At 39.5% G+C, this 14,901-nt stretch overlaps 1 protein-coding gene and 1 long non-coding RNA gene across 5 annotated transcripts in view; one reads left to right on the forward strand and one right to left on the reverse strand.

Annotated features, from left to right (window-relative positions):
* The window catches only part of TRIM36 (tripartite motif containing 36), a 321,254-nt gene extending 308,422 nt beyond the window's left edge, over positions 1-12,832 (reverse strand). For 3 of the 4 annotated variants that reach the window (XM_073802412.1, XM_073802413.1, XM_019940845.3), the window contains exons 1-4: positions 12,390-12,832; positions 10,055-10,289; positions 2,417-2,742; positions 724-870 (exon numbers count right to left, since the gene is read on the reverse strand). In XM_073802412.1, the coding sequence (XP_073658513.1) occupies positions 724-870; positions 2,417-2,742; positions 10,055-10,289; positions 12,390-12,416 (735 nt within the window). In that variant the 5' untranslated portion in view covers positions 12,417-12,832. Of the gene's footprint in view, positions 1-723; positions 871-2,416; positions 2,743-10,054; positions 10,290-11,025; positions 11,136-12,389 lie in introns of all 4 variants that reach the window. The other variant, XM_073802411.1, reaches the window with a different exon arrangement.
* Positions 12,823-14,411, forward strand: LOC141278311 (uncharacterized). Its single transcript, XR_012330813.1, has 2 exons — positions 12,823-12,953; positions 14,160-14,411. It is a non-coding gene; the product is annotated as an uncharacterized lncRNA (long non-coding RNA).
* Positions 14,412-14,901: the final 490 nt, after the last annotated feature.

Below are 14,901 nucleotides of genomic sequence, written 5' to 3' on the forward strand. Positions count from 1 at the left end.
AAAAAGAATGAAACAAAAAAATAGCACTATACCACTGCCTACTTGGCTGTAGATTATCAAATTTAAAAGTTTTAAAAGGGCCATGTGGGCTTCCCTGGTGGCGCAGTGGTTGAGAGTCTGCCTGCTGATTCAGGGGACACGGGTTCGTGCCCCGGTCCGGGAAGATCCCACATGCCGCGGAGCGGCTGGGCCCGTGAGCCATGGCCGCTGAGCCTGCGCATCCGGGGCCTGTGCTCCGCAACAGAAAAGGCCACAACAGTGAGAGGCCCGCGTACCGAAAAAAAAAAAAAAGGCCGTGTATAAGGTTAACAGACAGTAAATAACTCAGTTTTAGCTGGAACCCACCAGAATAAACAAAAATGCTTATACTAATTCTATTGGCAGCAATAAGAATCAAGTGTCTTAAAACAGCTACTACCCTTCAAAGTGTGTCACTCCTGTAACCACACTCAATGTCGTGGCATTGGGCTCATGTAGGGATGGATCATAATGAAGTGTCCTTCATCCCTCTCTTTCCTCAGAACTAGATATCAGTAGGACAAAGAGCTGCCTGGTCAGAAATACTAACAACCTAATATTAATAGATCATTAAGTAACACTTTAGATTATTAACTCATTTCAGTAAAACAGACCACACAATATGCACAGTATGATTTTATACAGAAAAAGTTAAAGGTCTAAAGTTATAAAGGATCAAAATTTAGTTCCAAAAATAAGTTCTACCTTTAAGGTTTTGTAGGCACTGCTCATAGTGGTTACACGGTGGTTGGAATGATTACCACCCAACTTACAGAGATGACAAACTGGCCTCTTACATAATTCACAGTACATGTTTATTCTCTCCGTTTCATGTTCTGGGCACATTAAAATCTATTGAATAAAGAATAAAAGTGGGATTAAGGGTCTTCATAGCTTACATGGCACTCAAAAGATTTCAAGTAATTGGGTAAAGTCCCAAAACACAAAGATTTGCTTTATGAAATCACTAAATAAAGCCATTTAAAGTAATGAAAGTGTAAAAAGAAATAAAAGCATTTGGTACATTATATGAGAATTCTCTACATTAGAATTACTGTTTTTCAATTTGAGGGTTCAAACGGTCAATTAATTATGTAAGTGTTATTTCCTCTAAACCTGGTGATAAGAAGGTAAAAATTTACTTCCTATAAGACTTAAGTGAAATGCTTAAACAAGCTAGAAAGGTCCTCTGATCATAATGACTAGGTAAATTCTTAATGATCATGATCAATATTTTTTAAGGTATCATAACAAATAACTTATGAGGACCCATAGCCTCATTATCCTCACAAGAAATCTGTTACTAAGAGAGTCTTGGAACACTTGATAAGCTTCCAGATGTTTGCTTTTACATATTGATTGCACACACACTGACCAAATTTAGAACTGTGTTCTCCTGATTTAAGTTTCTACCTTTTTGTTTACTCTGTAAACTATCATCATAGTTACACTGAATTTTTACATAATGTAGCTGTTTTCATTTGGAAAAGAAGGAGGATTCTTTTAAACTAGTGTGTTAATGGAAATCAAAAAGCTGCCCATTATTCCAAAAGATTAGATTTTAAGCAACTACAACTGGTCTGATAACTTAGAGAAAATTTTTTTTAATTCCATTATAAAAAGTCCTAATACCAATGTGTAGCTCCAGGAGAAAAACTGGAAAAGATTTCAAATTTCTAAGCATGCCCAGGTTCCTACATTCTCAAAGCCATTACATTTAAAATAGAATATAAAGTCAGGCTTTCTGCAAGGAATGCAAGAACTCAAAGTTATAAGGCAAATATTCTATAGGATGAGACACCTTTTTAGAATTTGACCATAGTGAATTACACTATTCACTACTTTGTTTCATCTATAACTTCATTCATAAAGTTTTTCTGTACGTTACTATAGAAATTACCCAGAATATTTAAGAAATGCAAATTCCACTCTAAATACTATAGAACCATTATATCATAAGCTTCAAACTATTAGGCTGTAGTTACTCTAATTTATTCATAATACAATTTTAGGTAACTAAAAATGTCAGAATGTTTCCCAATCACATCTTTTAGACAATTATGGATTTATCATATTAAAGCACAAAAGCTTTTTAACTTTAACCATTTCAATCTTAGACAGTATATCTGACATCACCTTTCCTCTCTTACTCAGTTATCATTACAAACATTCATATATTGTATTGTATCACACTGTATTGTAATAGAGTGAACCATAATACTGCCTTCTAAGCTCTGGGGATGTTTAGCAACATACTAAATAACTCCAACTACTAGGCCTTAATTTCTTGTTCCAGCTTTTAAAGTTATTTCCCTTCTTACTGTCAGGTTCTAGACTTGTTACAATTTATCTTATCATATTAAGTTTAATACTCTAACTTAATAGAAACTTCACTTACCTTGGGTCTAAAATTCGTAGTTGGGCCCACATACTCATGCTGCGCTTTTACAGTACCCCAAGGATGATAAATTTTGAAGCATTCATTGCAGTAGCTTGCACTACAGTCCATGCAACTTTTTGTGGATTCTTGAGGTGGTGGTTTACAAAGGTCACACATAATGGCTGTGGCTGCCCTGGCTGCCTGACGATATCTTTCAACAATAGTTTCCAAAGTGAAATTTCGAAACAGACCGTTGATTCCCCGTTCTCCAAGATCCACATCATGCTCACAGCCAGGACACGGAAAAGTAGTTGTCCTAGGGGTCAATGAATTGCGCTTCCAGCCTGTGTAATTAGTTAAGTCCTTGTTTAGTTACATCAGTAGGAAAATGGATAGAATGAAAACTAAGGAGTCATGTTTTGGAAAGATACATAACTACAAACATATTGCAAAAACATAATACTCAAAGTGGCTCCATATAAATCAATTTATGTACTGAAAATGCTTTTTTTAAAATGGTTTTTCCCTGGCATACAAAAGATAAGCCCAAGTTATTAAACAGTGATCAAATCAAAAAGGAATGAAATTATTCTGTAATAAATCCCATATAAAAACCATATTAAATCAAACAGATATGTGGACAAAACATATAATACAATACTACACAGGGTCAAGATGTTTTGAAATTATACAATTAACATTTATAGTTAATTTCATATACCATTCCCAAAGGAATTTGGCTTGCATTTAAATGAACACAGCCTTGGCTCATTGATAGGAACTGAGTTTATACCTAAAAGAGCAAGAGTCCTTAACCCAGCCAGGGTCCATGGATTGACTCCAGGAAGAGTCAAATAGTTTGGTAAACTATTTGAAATTATATGCAAAATTTCACATGTATGTATCCATACATATTTTCTGGTTAAATAACCCATAGCTTTTATCAGAGTCTCAAAAGAATATGTGACCACAAAACTGTTAAGAACCACCGCAAGAGAGGGTATCCCACTGTAGTATTGTTTTATCTAGAAAATTCAGTAGGCAAAATCATTAGTTAATTGAGTGCAATCTATAAAAGAGTGAAAAGCTCATTCACAGATCTAGAATCTAGTGACTTTAAGAGGAACCAACCATTTAATATCTTCTTATGACCTGAAAAAAAGAATCATTAAGATTATTTAATTCAGTAAGCCAGAAGATACACCAAAAAAATTACAGATAACTTTACAATATATAAATAATACAGTGAATGACCTTAAACATCACACTCTTCTTCAGTATTATCCTGATTTTAACAAATCAAGAAACCAAGGCATGACGGCCCTTACCCACAGGTTCACAAGAATCTGGGGTAGTCTGTTTAACACAGGTGTATGCCTATCATGTTCCCTCCTCTTCTGTATAAATTTGAGTATGTAGCCTTGGTTGCCTGCAAAATAACTTCCTAAATATAAACACAAAGTTTTTAACCTACAGCCTTCTTTCATACTACTATGTATCCAGTACCAAAAGTGAATGGTTAAACTTAGTATATGACATTTAGAAAAGGTCTTTAAGCAGCTATATTAATATTGCCTTGGCAACATTACTATCATCACTGAAGACTGTCTTAAAAGATATCTGGCATATCACTACATAAATCACTACAGGTAAAATTTAGTGATCAGCCCACGATATTATTCATTTGAAGTGACTTTACACCATGCAAAATGGCATTAGGCCCCCAAAGCTACTTATGCAACAAACATGCAGCTACACTATTTTAAATTTTAAATATTTTCAAAATATTTAAAGATATTTTTAACCTTCACATTTTAAAACATACCCAAAAAAGCATACAAAAAAATCTGCCCCATAAAAATTTGAAAATCCGACATAAAATATACTCTTGTAATAATTCTAAAAACATGCAATACAGTACAAGATATTTCACACCACAGCAGGCACATAATAAAATAAGCAGCAGAGCTACTTTTAAAACACATGCCAATGAAAATTTTGTTTAGTGAAAAAACAAGCCAAATAATTCTGGAAGTGATATAGTACAGTGGTCAAGTTTAAACAAATGGAAATTCATATTTAATTGCATGCTTCCACACATGAACTAGGTGATATAAATTAAAATGGATACCTAATCTCAACAGTCAATGTTTTTAAAAAAATGAATTATTGGTTTTATGAATAGAAGATTGTGATCAATTATGTAATGGGGAAAAACAAAAGTAAATTATGCCAGTAAAATCACGCTTTAACACATACACTGGTGACACCCAGATTTTGGCCTCATGTTCAGAAATTTTAGAAAAAAAGTTTTATCCCTTTTCTGTAAACCTCTTTTGTTTTTATAATAAAAAAAACAAGGTATAAAGCATCACACCGAACTTCTTATATCAGACAAAATACTAAATCAATATATCTGCTAAAGAACTTTTATTTCATCTGTCTTAACTTCTACCATTGTTTTCATAAAAACAATCAATAGAATATATATTCAGGGCAATAAAGAAAACAGGACAGATCTAAGGATATTCTGGGAAGTGAACCTGATGGAAAAAAATCAAGATGGTAGAACTAAGAAAAAAACATAACAGAATCAACATTTCTCTATAACTCTGCTAATATAGTAAACATTAGCCAAATGTGGCTATTTAAATTTAATTAAAATTTAATTTAAAATTCATTTCCTTAGTTGTAGTACCCACATTTAAAATTCTCAAGAGCCACATATGGCTAGTGGCTACCATCTTGTATGGTGCATGGTCAAACATTTCTATAATTATAGAAAGGTCTATGGGACAGTACTACCCAGTAGCATGATATAATGGGGAAAAAAAGTAATGATGTCTTGGAAAGGTAAAGAAGCAATATAGGCCAAGCAATGCAATTTTCTATGTCAAACTCCATTTGCGGGGTCAATAATATTTGCTAATTATCTGAACACTGCCACCTCACAGAATCAATTCTTTACCCCATACCTTTAACTTCAACGACAGATTAAACTAGTTAAGCATAAACCACGACACAATTATAAAATGAAGACGCAATAAAAATTTCAAACTCGTTTATAGCAAATCCCCCCCCAAAAGTCAGCTTTCCATCATATGTTTTACCGTTTAAATGATCAAAGAGAATAATAAAGTATTTCAAAACAAAGAGAGTCAATTCATAACAGGTTCCAAACCTGTGCCAGCTGCATCTTCTCCCATATCCTGGCTGCAAACAACTTCCCCACTGTTAACACCTGGACACGTTAAGTAGACTATTTCTCCTCATGCTGGACACTCACGTTGGGCTTCCTGGTGTTGTGCATTGGACTGATGCCTTATGCTTCCACCTTAATGCTTCCACATTCTGACCATCTGATGCCTATGCGTTACATTTACCCTTTGAGTATTAGCATTTTCAAACTGCAAAAACTTTTTCTCGACTACCCTCTGAAGCAAAAGTAGGTAACAAGGTAATTTTTTAAGCAAACTGTTCCTATCTTTCCTCCTAATTATTAACTTTCAACACTTAAAATTCTCAGGGACTCACTAAAGCCTGTAAGAGAATGGATTACACGTGGCTTCTAGAAGTGGCTGTAAGATTTTAAAATCGAGGCATGTAGAAGCAGGTGAGGAAACCAGAAAAGGGATACATTTCAGGTGTTTATTTTCTCCACTAAAATTTAAGGTATCACCAGCATTCCTGAAAAAAAGTAGCCAATTTTACTTTAAAGGTCAACTGGAGTAAAAAAAAAAAAATTATTTTAATAAAATGGGTTGGCCCACCTTTCACACAAAAGCAATGTACGTTATTTACCCACAAGTGAGACCTGAGTGTTAAAACTCTGAACCCAAATACCTTAAAATAAAAACAAAAAAATAAACCATACGCACAAACAAGCAAAGATTATGGTATTAACTACAAAAATTATCAATACCTTTAAGCAAATTTTTAAATACAGAAGAAAGTACTGGCTTATTTAACCTCCCGAAGGGTAATATGGCTGTCAACGTAAGCTTTGTTCCACTAAGTAAATGTAAAGCATTTTTAAGGTAACATTAAAAAAAAACAAGGGGATGTCATTTTCTTTAAAAATATCCCATAATGGATATGTGTGTGTGTGTGTGTGTGTGTGTGTGTGTGTGTGTGTGTGTGTGTGTATACATGGCAAAATGCAAGCACTAATAATCAGAGCTCCATTTAAAAACATCAGAAATTGTTTGGAATTTTAGTCCTGTTGACCTTTAAGTCATGTCAGCCAAATTTGTTCACTTTCTACATGATTTTGAAGACTTGACCACTGATATTTATTTTAAAAAAAACTTTATCTATAGAAAGTTATTTAATTTAAATCTAACACTATACTGCCTGCGGCCACACAAGCAATAAAGCATTTTCTACCTCTCCACCCCAAAGATCTCCGTTGTGATGCTGTGAACAATGAACAGAAAGCTGGATTTAGAATTTAATTTCAAAGAGAAGATTCACAACATGTTAACAAAAGATAAAGCAGTAACTGTGTCCTACACATAATACAATTACTGAATTAACAGTAAAAAAAAAATGTCTTTCCTGGTACGCATGGTATTTATATAAAGCCACCAATGTAAAACAGTCATCAAGCTTATCCTATCACGGTTCAGAATTAATCACTGTTGGTGCATCACTTAAGAGACCTATACTTCATCCTATAGATTTGTATTTTTAAACAATCACACTTCTGAAAACTGTTGAATATATAAAGTAAAAATCAAGCATCTCTTTTCTGGTTTTTTTTAAGTGATCTAAATCAACACAGTAAATAAACATTACTACCAATGATTGTATCTTAATGACAACAGGTAATACAGAATGGGAGAAAAGCTTGCATATATATGACCAAAAATGAACACTTATATAGCTCTTTTATTTTTACACAATTTAACATGCTAGTGTTATACACACAAATCTTACTCTCCTTTCAAGGCATGATTTTATTTTAAAATCTGTCAAATGACCCATGCAATGCTATTTGAAAGGAATATGTGTGAAAGTGTAAGCCACATATGTCATTTTACAGTTTCCAGTAGCCACAAAAAAGTAAAAATAAACAAGTGAAATTAATTTTAGTAATACATATTTAACCCAATATATCCAAAAACTCTCATTTCAAAATGTAATATAAAAGTATTAGAGGTATGTTATATTCATTTTTTCACTCTAAGAGGTACAAGTGCATATCTCAATTCAGACTAATGTGTTTCAAGCACTCAACAGCCACATGTGGCTAGTGTACTGGACAGATCTGGAATTTTTGCTGTGAATATACCCAGAGTACTACTACTCTTCCACAAGGCAGCCATCATATTCTGCAGTCATCCCTTCACCAAATATTCTTATTTCCTATAATTGATCTCCACAGAGAAGCTTTCTAACTTGCCCCCCATGAGGACATAATACAGCTTAACAGGGTTCTTCCTAAAGAAGAGGGAGGAACATCTCGGTAAATCTAGTTTTGATCTCTTGTTCTGGAAAAATGCCATCATCGATAAATATAAGCCATCATGGCATGCTCTGTACAAATCTTATAGCAAATGTTTGTCATTCAACATCCACTCAACACATATTTATTAAACATCTACCAACTACTGTGCTAGTTAAGTTCCTGAAAACAGAAACGGTTAACTATTTTTCATCTATATTTCATTCATACTTTATATCGATCACATAAAAACCAAATCTTAAGATTCAAAGCCTATATAAAACACAGAATTTCATGAAATACACATGTGAGCTCAATCTAATGATCAGCAGAAATACTAGTATTTAACTACAATTTTATTTAATGGTCTGTGCTGAATATTAATATACAATAAGTGAATCTTCTTGGTCAATCAAGCCAGGGTCCCTAATTATCCAATGAGGATCTAGCAACAGGATATGAATTTTTATCTGGTAGAATGATTTTAAGCTATCACTGTCTTTCCTCCCCTCCTCAGTATGCCAGTTTCCTAACAGGGACGAAAACATAAAAGTGATGACTTCACAAAGAGCATAACCCTCTCCAACCTCATACATCCTGCACTCCCATCGTTACCTAATGCTCCCTTTTTTGTATATACATATAATTTTTATGTGTGTAAAATATCCTCCAAGGAATTGGTGATTACCATTTTAAAAAAATTCATGTTTTTAAAATATCATAATACCACTCTTAGAACAAATCTCCTCTTATACACTCTCTGATGGAGCACATAGACACAAATATTGCCCAAGGAGACTCCATATCACAGCATGGACCAAAAAAGATGGCATTCTCTAAAATGCAAATGAGGAGAAAAAGATTCTTTTCTGATTTTAAAAAAAGGGTTTTTTTTTACAATATTAAAAAGTTACTCCTATACTAAACAGGGAGAAATGGACAGAGTGGACAAAAGGATTAAACTGAAAACCTCAAAGCCCAAACTGGGCAGAGCTGAAGCCCTGAAGTCTGGTGCTCATGGCCGCTCGAGGACTCTCCTCCGTAGGAAGGAAGTGCTGAACATGATGCTGTGGTATTTCTACCCAAACCTCTACCTCCCCTTGACCCTTACTGCCGATTTTGGCCCTTAACTTCCCAGTGGCCCTGTTTCCAATGATTTTAAATTAATTTTCATCTACATTAATCCTGCAATAGATGTTCAGAAGAAAGAAACACCATCCCTATAGGAAAAAATTTAAACACCGGCTATATAATAATGGTATAGGACTTCCCTGGCGCCGCAGTAATTAAGAATCCACCTGCCAATGCAGGGGACACAGGTTCAAGCCCTGGTCTGGGAAGATCTCACATGCCACAGAAGCAACTAAGCCCATGCGCCACAACTACTGAGCTTGCGCACCATAACTACTGAAGTCCGTGCGCCTAGAGCCCAAGCTCCACAATGAGAAGCCACCGCAATGAGAAGCTCATGCACTGTAATGAAGAGTAGCCCCCGCTCACTGCAACTAGAGAAAGCCCACACGCAGCAATGAAGACCCAACGCAGCCAAAAGTAAATAACTTTATTTTTAAAAATAAATAATTTTTAAAAATAAATAAATTTATTTTTAAAAATAAATAAATAATGGTATAGTACATGTGCTATACATCTAATTAGATCTACTTCTACACACTACTACAGAATTCCACTACTGTTTAGCTGATGTTCAAAATCCTTACTTTAAAATTTGGATTAAAAAATGGCTGAAGAATAAAATGGAATAAAATGATACCAAATAACAGTCCTCTAAAAAGTCTTCTAGAACTGGGCATTATGTAGTCTCATCCCTTAATTCTGCATATTTATTTACCTATTACCACACATAGATGGTTCCCTAGTAAGTACTTCAGTGGTCCATTATTTCATTCCTCATATAAAGGACTTCACAGGGTCAGAACACCCCCTAAAATACAGACACAGTTAATAATGGGTTCAATACAAAATTCGTGTTCAATATCCAATATCCATTTTAAATGCATACCAAAAGACAATAAAAGTTCATTTTGACGTTTTAAAAGTTCATTTTAAAAGAGAGAGGGATTCTTTTCTAACTATAGTTTTAATTTATTCACCTGGAATGATTAACCCCCAAAACAACGAAAATAATTTCCCTTCCACAATTATCGCTGAACATATAACCAAACTCCACCACCCCAGGTTCTACCACATACCTGGTCTGCTAATTCTGTCAATTTTATCCATGCTAGGGGAGGGAAGCCGAAGTCGAGGACTGCTCTGATTGGAGTTGTCTGATCCCACGTCATTGAATGAATCATCAAGCATCAGTAAGAGTTCTTTTACACATTTATGACAGATACTATGTTGACAAGGGAGAATCAACGGGTGGGTAAACAGCTCCTTGCATGCCGGGCAAATGAGCTCTCTTTCAATATTCTTAATGGTAACCTTAAGTTGAGAAAAAGAAATCAGAATCAAAGGCTTTTAGTGTAAATACATTAACATGCTTATACCTCTTGTATAAGTACATGTGTTAACCTTTCAAAAAAGAATTAAACAGATTTTTTTAAAGTCTGAAGTTTCGTTTTGGCTATGAAAGTCTATACCATTAATTATGTCCCCCTCATTATCCATTGCCTAGAGGTGAAGGGGCATGAAATGGTTAAAGAAAAAAAAAAGAGAAAACCTGAAGTATGAGAAAAATTAGCATAAAGTATTAGGGGACCATAATATTTCATCAACAATTATTAAGTTATTAAATCATTATTAATTAACTGATTTAGGACTTCAATGAAATCCTTTCATTGAAAGGAATCCTTAGGACTTCAATAAAAATTAAGTATATAGCACTAAGAATAGGATTATTCCTATTTAGCACATTAGCTCTGTAACTGGCAAGTAACAAGAGCTGGTAAAAACTGGGTTAGCCATTATGTTCATGGAACTCTACTTGAAATCTATTTACAAGCTGAATTATCTGCAACTCTCTACATTAAATGTGACCATTTTCCACATGCTGCAACTGTAATGTAGGTAAGAGTTTCTCAGGCTGCATATCAAAGCAGTTATCTTAAAAGCACTTTATGAATACTAAAAGGGTATAGGGGATTAAAAGGAACCATTAAAAATGCTCTCTCGATACTACAGGCTTGCAATATTTTCAGTGAGAAACATTTAGACTCACCACAACTAAAAAGGTCTAATGACCTCATACCAGTTTTCCCATTCTTTGCCTGTGTAGTTTTTCCCCACGGATCCCAAACTTCAGGTGCTATGAATCTATATTTAGCATACCTGCAATTTTAATGATGGTAGAATTTTAAAGTACTCATAACCCTGTACAGTCATTTCAACTACTGGAAACACAGAGAAAATTAAAACTGAATTAATTCACTTGTTTTAGTTACATAAAAATGCATGTGAGTATTCCCCTTAAAATGACACCAAGTGCTTTAATAATCCCTGACAATAGCACTTCAGCCAACTGGCTTTATCACTGTCAATGGGTCTTGTGATGCAGCGTTTCTTGATGCATCTCACAATGTTTAAAAAAAGCCCACATCACATCATAGTTTTAGTAAATTTGGAGGATATCCACACCTCACAATTCACATCAAACAATACAGAATATTCACATCCTCTCTCATTTCGTAAAGAATTTGACATCTGATTCAAAAGGAAATTATTGTCCTGAATGTTCAGAACAGGCTCTCACGCCCCATTTTATGAGAGGTGTACTTCCCACTGAAAGATCTAAAATCATTTCCACTTTTCTTGTACACAGAGCAGTGCATAAGCTTGCTAATCACGATGGATATAAAGCAATTCTTACGCAAAAGAAAAATTTAGTGCTCATTTTACACTCATTGAGAGGAAACAACCTGATTAAGAGAAATGTGATGTGCTGACTCCCCCAGTTAAGCTATTTCAAAATAAATGAGGTTCGACGGGAAACTAGCAAGTTGGAAAGAATTGCATATCCGACCCCTTGAAACAAAAACACTTGTACCCCGACAGCTGCTGCAGTAAGCCCGCCTCCCGCGAGCAGGCAAAGGCGGGGAGGAGCCACTGCTCGCGGCGACTGCGGGCCAGGCCCGCGAGGGTCCGAGGGGGACTCGAGAGCCGCCGCCACCGCGCTCCCAGACAAAGGAAGGCGGGACACGCGCGGGACACGCGCCCCGGGCCGCGATGGGCACCCGACTCCCTAAAGCGAATTAATTCTACAATCTGAATACCATTAAAGAGCCCCGCCCAAACTCCCCGAGGTTCTCAGGTGAGCCATCACCGCACAGGAGTGGCACACTCTTCCGGGCCCCGGTGACCCCGAGTCCGACCGTCCCACTGAGGGGGAGAAAGGGGGCGCCCCGGGTTGCGAAACCCTGCCCGGGGCGGGAAAGGCGAAGAGGAAGCGGGGCCACCACACGCCCGCCCTCGCTCCTCCGGGGGGAGAGGGTCCCTCACGGCTCAGGGCAGAGGGGAAAGAGAGACCCAGGGGACCCGGCGCGCCGCCACCGAGGCGTTAGGCGGCCGTCCCTCTCCCCCACTCACCAGCGAGTCTGAACCATCCCCCTCCATGGTAGCCTTTTGCCAGGTGTCATCAAAGGCAGGATCCAAACAGGCAGACGGGCAGCCCCTGGCTGGGTCTGGTGAGCGGGTCCCTGTGGCGGCCTTGGAGCCTCGGTTCGGAGCCGGAGGGCGAGCTGGTCAGCCGGACCCGACCAGCGGACCGACGCGGCGAGGAGGAGGTCAAGGCGGGCGAAAGCAAAGACGCGGAGAGACGAGCTTTGCTCCCTACGGTGGCTCCGTGAATCCCGCCCCGCAGCCGGCTGCAGCGACGGCTCCTGCGGCCTGCGGCTGGGCGGGCAGCCACGCGGAGACCAGGGCCGGGGTCCGTGGAGGGCGGGGCCGGGGCGGGGCGGTGCCGTCGCCCGAGCAACAGCGCCCACCGCACAAAGGAGGAGGGGCCGCGGGCGGGCGGGTGGAAGGCCCAGCGGCGGAGCAGTGGGCGGGGGTGTGGCAGTCGGCGGGGTTCCAGCTCGCTCAGCCACCGCAGCTGCCCCTTCCCCGCCCCTCCTCACTGCCGCCCGGGCCGCCACCTTCGCCCCCTGCCGGGTAGGAAGTCTCGGAGGGTCGGAAGTGAGGGCGGGGAAGGGGCGGTGGAGGCCGAGGGCCGAGCCGGGGCGGGGCCGCAGTGGAGCGGGCCGCGGTGGAGCGGTCCGGCGGTGCTGCCCCGGACTACTGCCCTGGCCATTGCTCCGCGCCGACCCTCTGCTCTTCATTTTTCTTTCCGTGCGCTTTGTTAAAGCGCGGACTAAGCATTCAGAGACAAGCTCCATTTCCTGACTCTAGCCGGGGCGGCAGGGAGAGGGCTGGCCCAGGCCGCCTTCCCGTGCCGTCGCACCCGGCACACAGAGTCGCGCGCGGGGGAGGCGACCAGGGCGAGACCCAGCTCACCCCGCCCCAACCGGGGCCGGGGGTTTCCCCTAGAGGGTCCCTGTCCCCGCCCCGCTCTCCTCCTTCTCTTCCGGCCCGATTCGTAGCGTGAACTTCACATTCCCTGACTGGTCACCAACCACTCGTTTTCTGCTTCTGCTTTTACACAGCAGGGCGCCGCGCTGCCACGCACGGCACGTTCTTGCCAAGTGGCGCGGGGACAAGCCGCAGCATAGAGGTCCGTCTCCCGGGTACTGGCCGGGAATTAGAGGCGGCAGCTCCCTGCCCCGCCTAGAGTGTGCGTCCCGCCGCCGCCGCCGCCGCAGCCGCCGCCGCGCGGTTCCCACCCCCGGGCACGGAGGGTGTGGGGAAATCGGGACAGCTGGTTGGTCTTTAACGGCTCCGGCACCCACGCAGTGGGCGCCCGCCCTGTGTTCAGGCACCGTTTTTCCAGGTCGGAGACTAGCCGCATAAAGTTCACCTGCTGCGGTTCAAGCGCGTTTCTTCCAGTTTTCAAGGCAAACCGAAAACACATTAACGTGGGGTTGTTGGAAACCGTATTGTTAGATCACGCCACCGCCCTCCCAGCTGGCTAAATAATTCCATCTCACGTATAGACTGAGAAAACAGGAGCTCTAAGCAGCTGGGCGAAGGGACCACAGAGCTGTAGCGCGGCATCCCGTTTAGGTTTTGACACGCTTCCCACTTTTATTTCCCATTTGGGACAAGTCTCTGTCTGTGGCAAGTTCCGCCGTCTTCCCACAGCACTGTCAGCAGTAATAGCCTCTTCTCCAGCCGACAATTAAATAACGCTGTGGCAGTGCAGAACTAAGAACAGCAAGGGACCGTAGCAATTGTCTTTAATGGAATACCCTCAATTTACAGATGAGGTGCAGAGAGGATGAACACCTTGCCAAGTAATGACTGGACTATTCTGATCCAGATTAATGCCCGCTGCGTGGCCGAACATGCTGGAGTTGAGGCTGCTTCCTCCCCACAGGTTCTGAAGCGTCCTAATCAGAAGGGAACTGAGGAAGATAACAAAATGCGTGTGTAATTTAGTTACCTATATGATGTCCTACACCATGTTCCCATATAGATTTTAAAAGGCTCGACCATTAAAAAGCATTATAAGTCGGTTTCTGTCTTTAATTCTGGTCTTTGGGTTCAACAATACCCCTTTGGCTGTAATCTCACATCAGCACACTTGAATAGTGCTTTGGTCCAAAACTAACGAAAGTACAGAGTAAAAGAGATTAGAAGGTTTCATTAACATGAACTAAAGAAAAAACTGTATAGACAATACTTGGCTGAAAATAAATTTGAAAGCCCTTCCATTATGCAAATCAAATGACAATGAGTTATTTTCCACCTGATTCTCAAAGTTCAAAAAATATGTTAATACACTTGGTAAGAATGTGGGAAACTAGACACTTTCAAACTTTTTTGTAACAGTGTAGATTGGTCCAGCTTATTTGAAGGGAAATTTTGTAAAACCTATCAAAAAATTTCAGTGTTTCTCCTTTTAAGCAATTACACTTCTAATAACTTTCCCACTGAAAGACTTCCATTGTGCACAAAAACATGTACAAAGATCTCAGGGGGACTTCATAGAAATTAAATATCA

The sequence above is a fragment of the Tursiops truncatus genome, chromosome 3 (assembly GCF_011762595.2).
Source record: "Tursiops truncatus isolate mTurTru1 chromosome 3, mTurTru1.mat.Y, whole genome shotgun sequence".
Lineage (NCBI taxonomy): Eukaryota > Metazoa > Chordata > Mammalia > Artiodactyla > Delphinidae > Tursiops > Tursiops truncatus.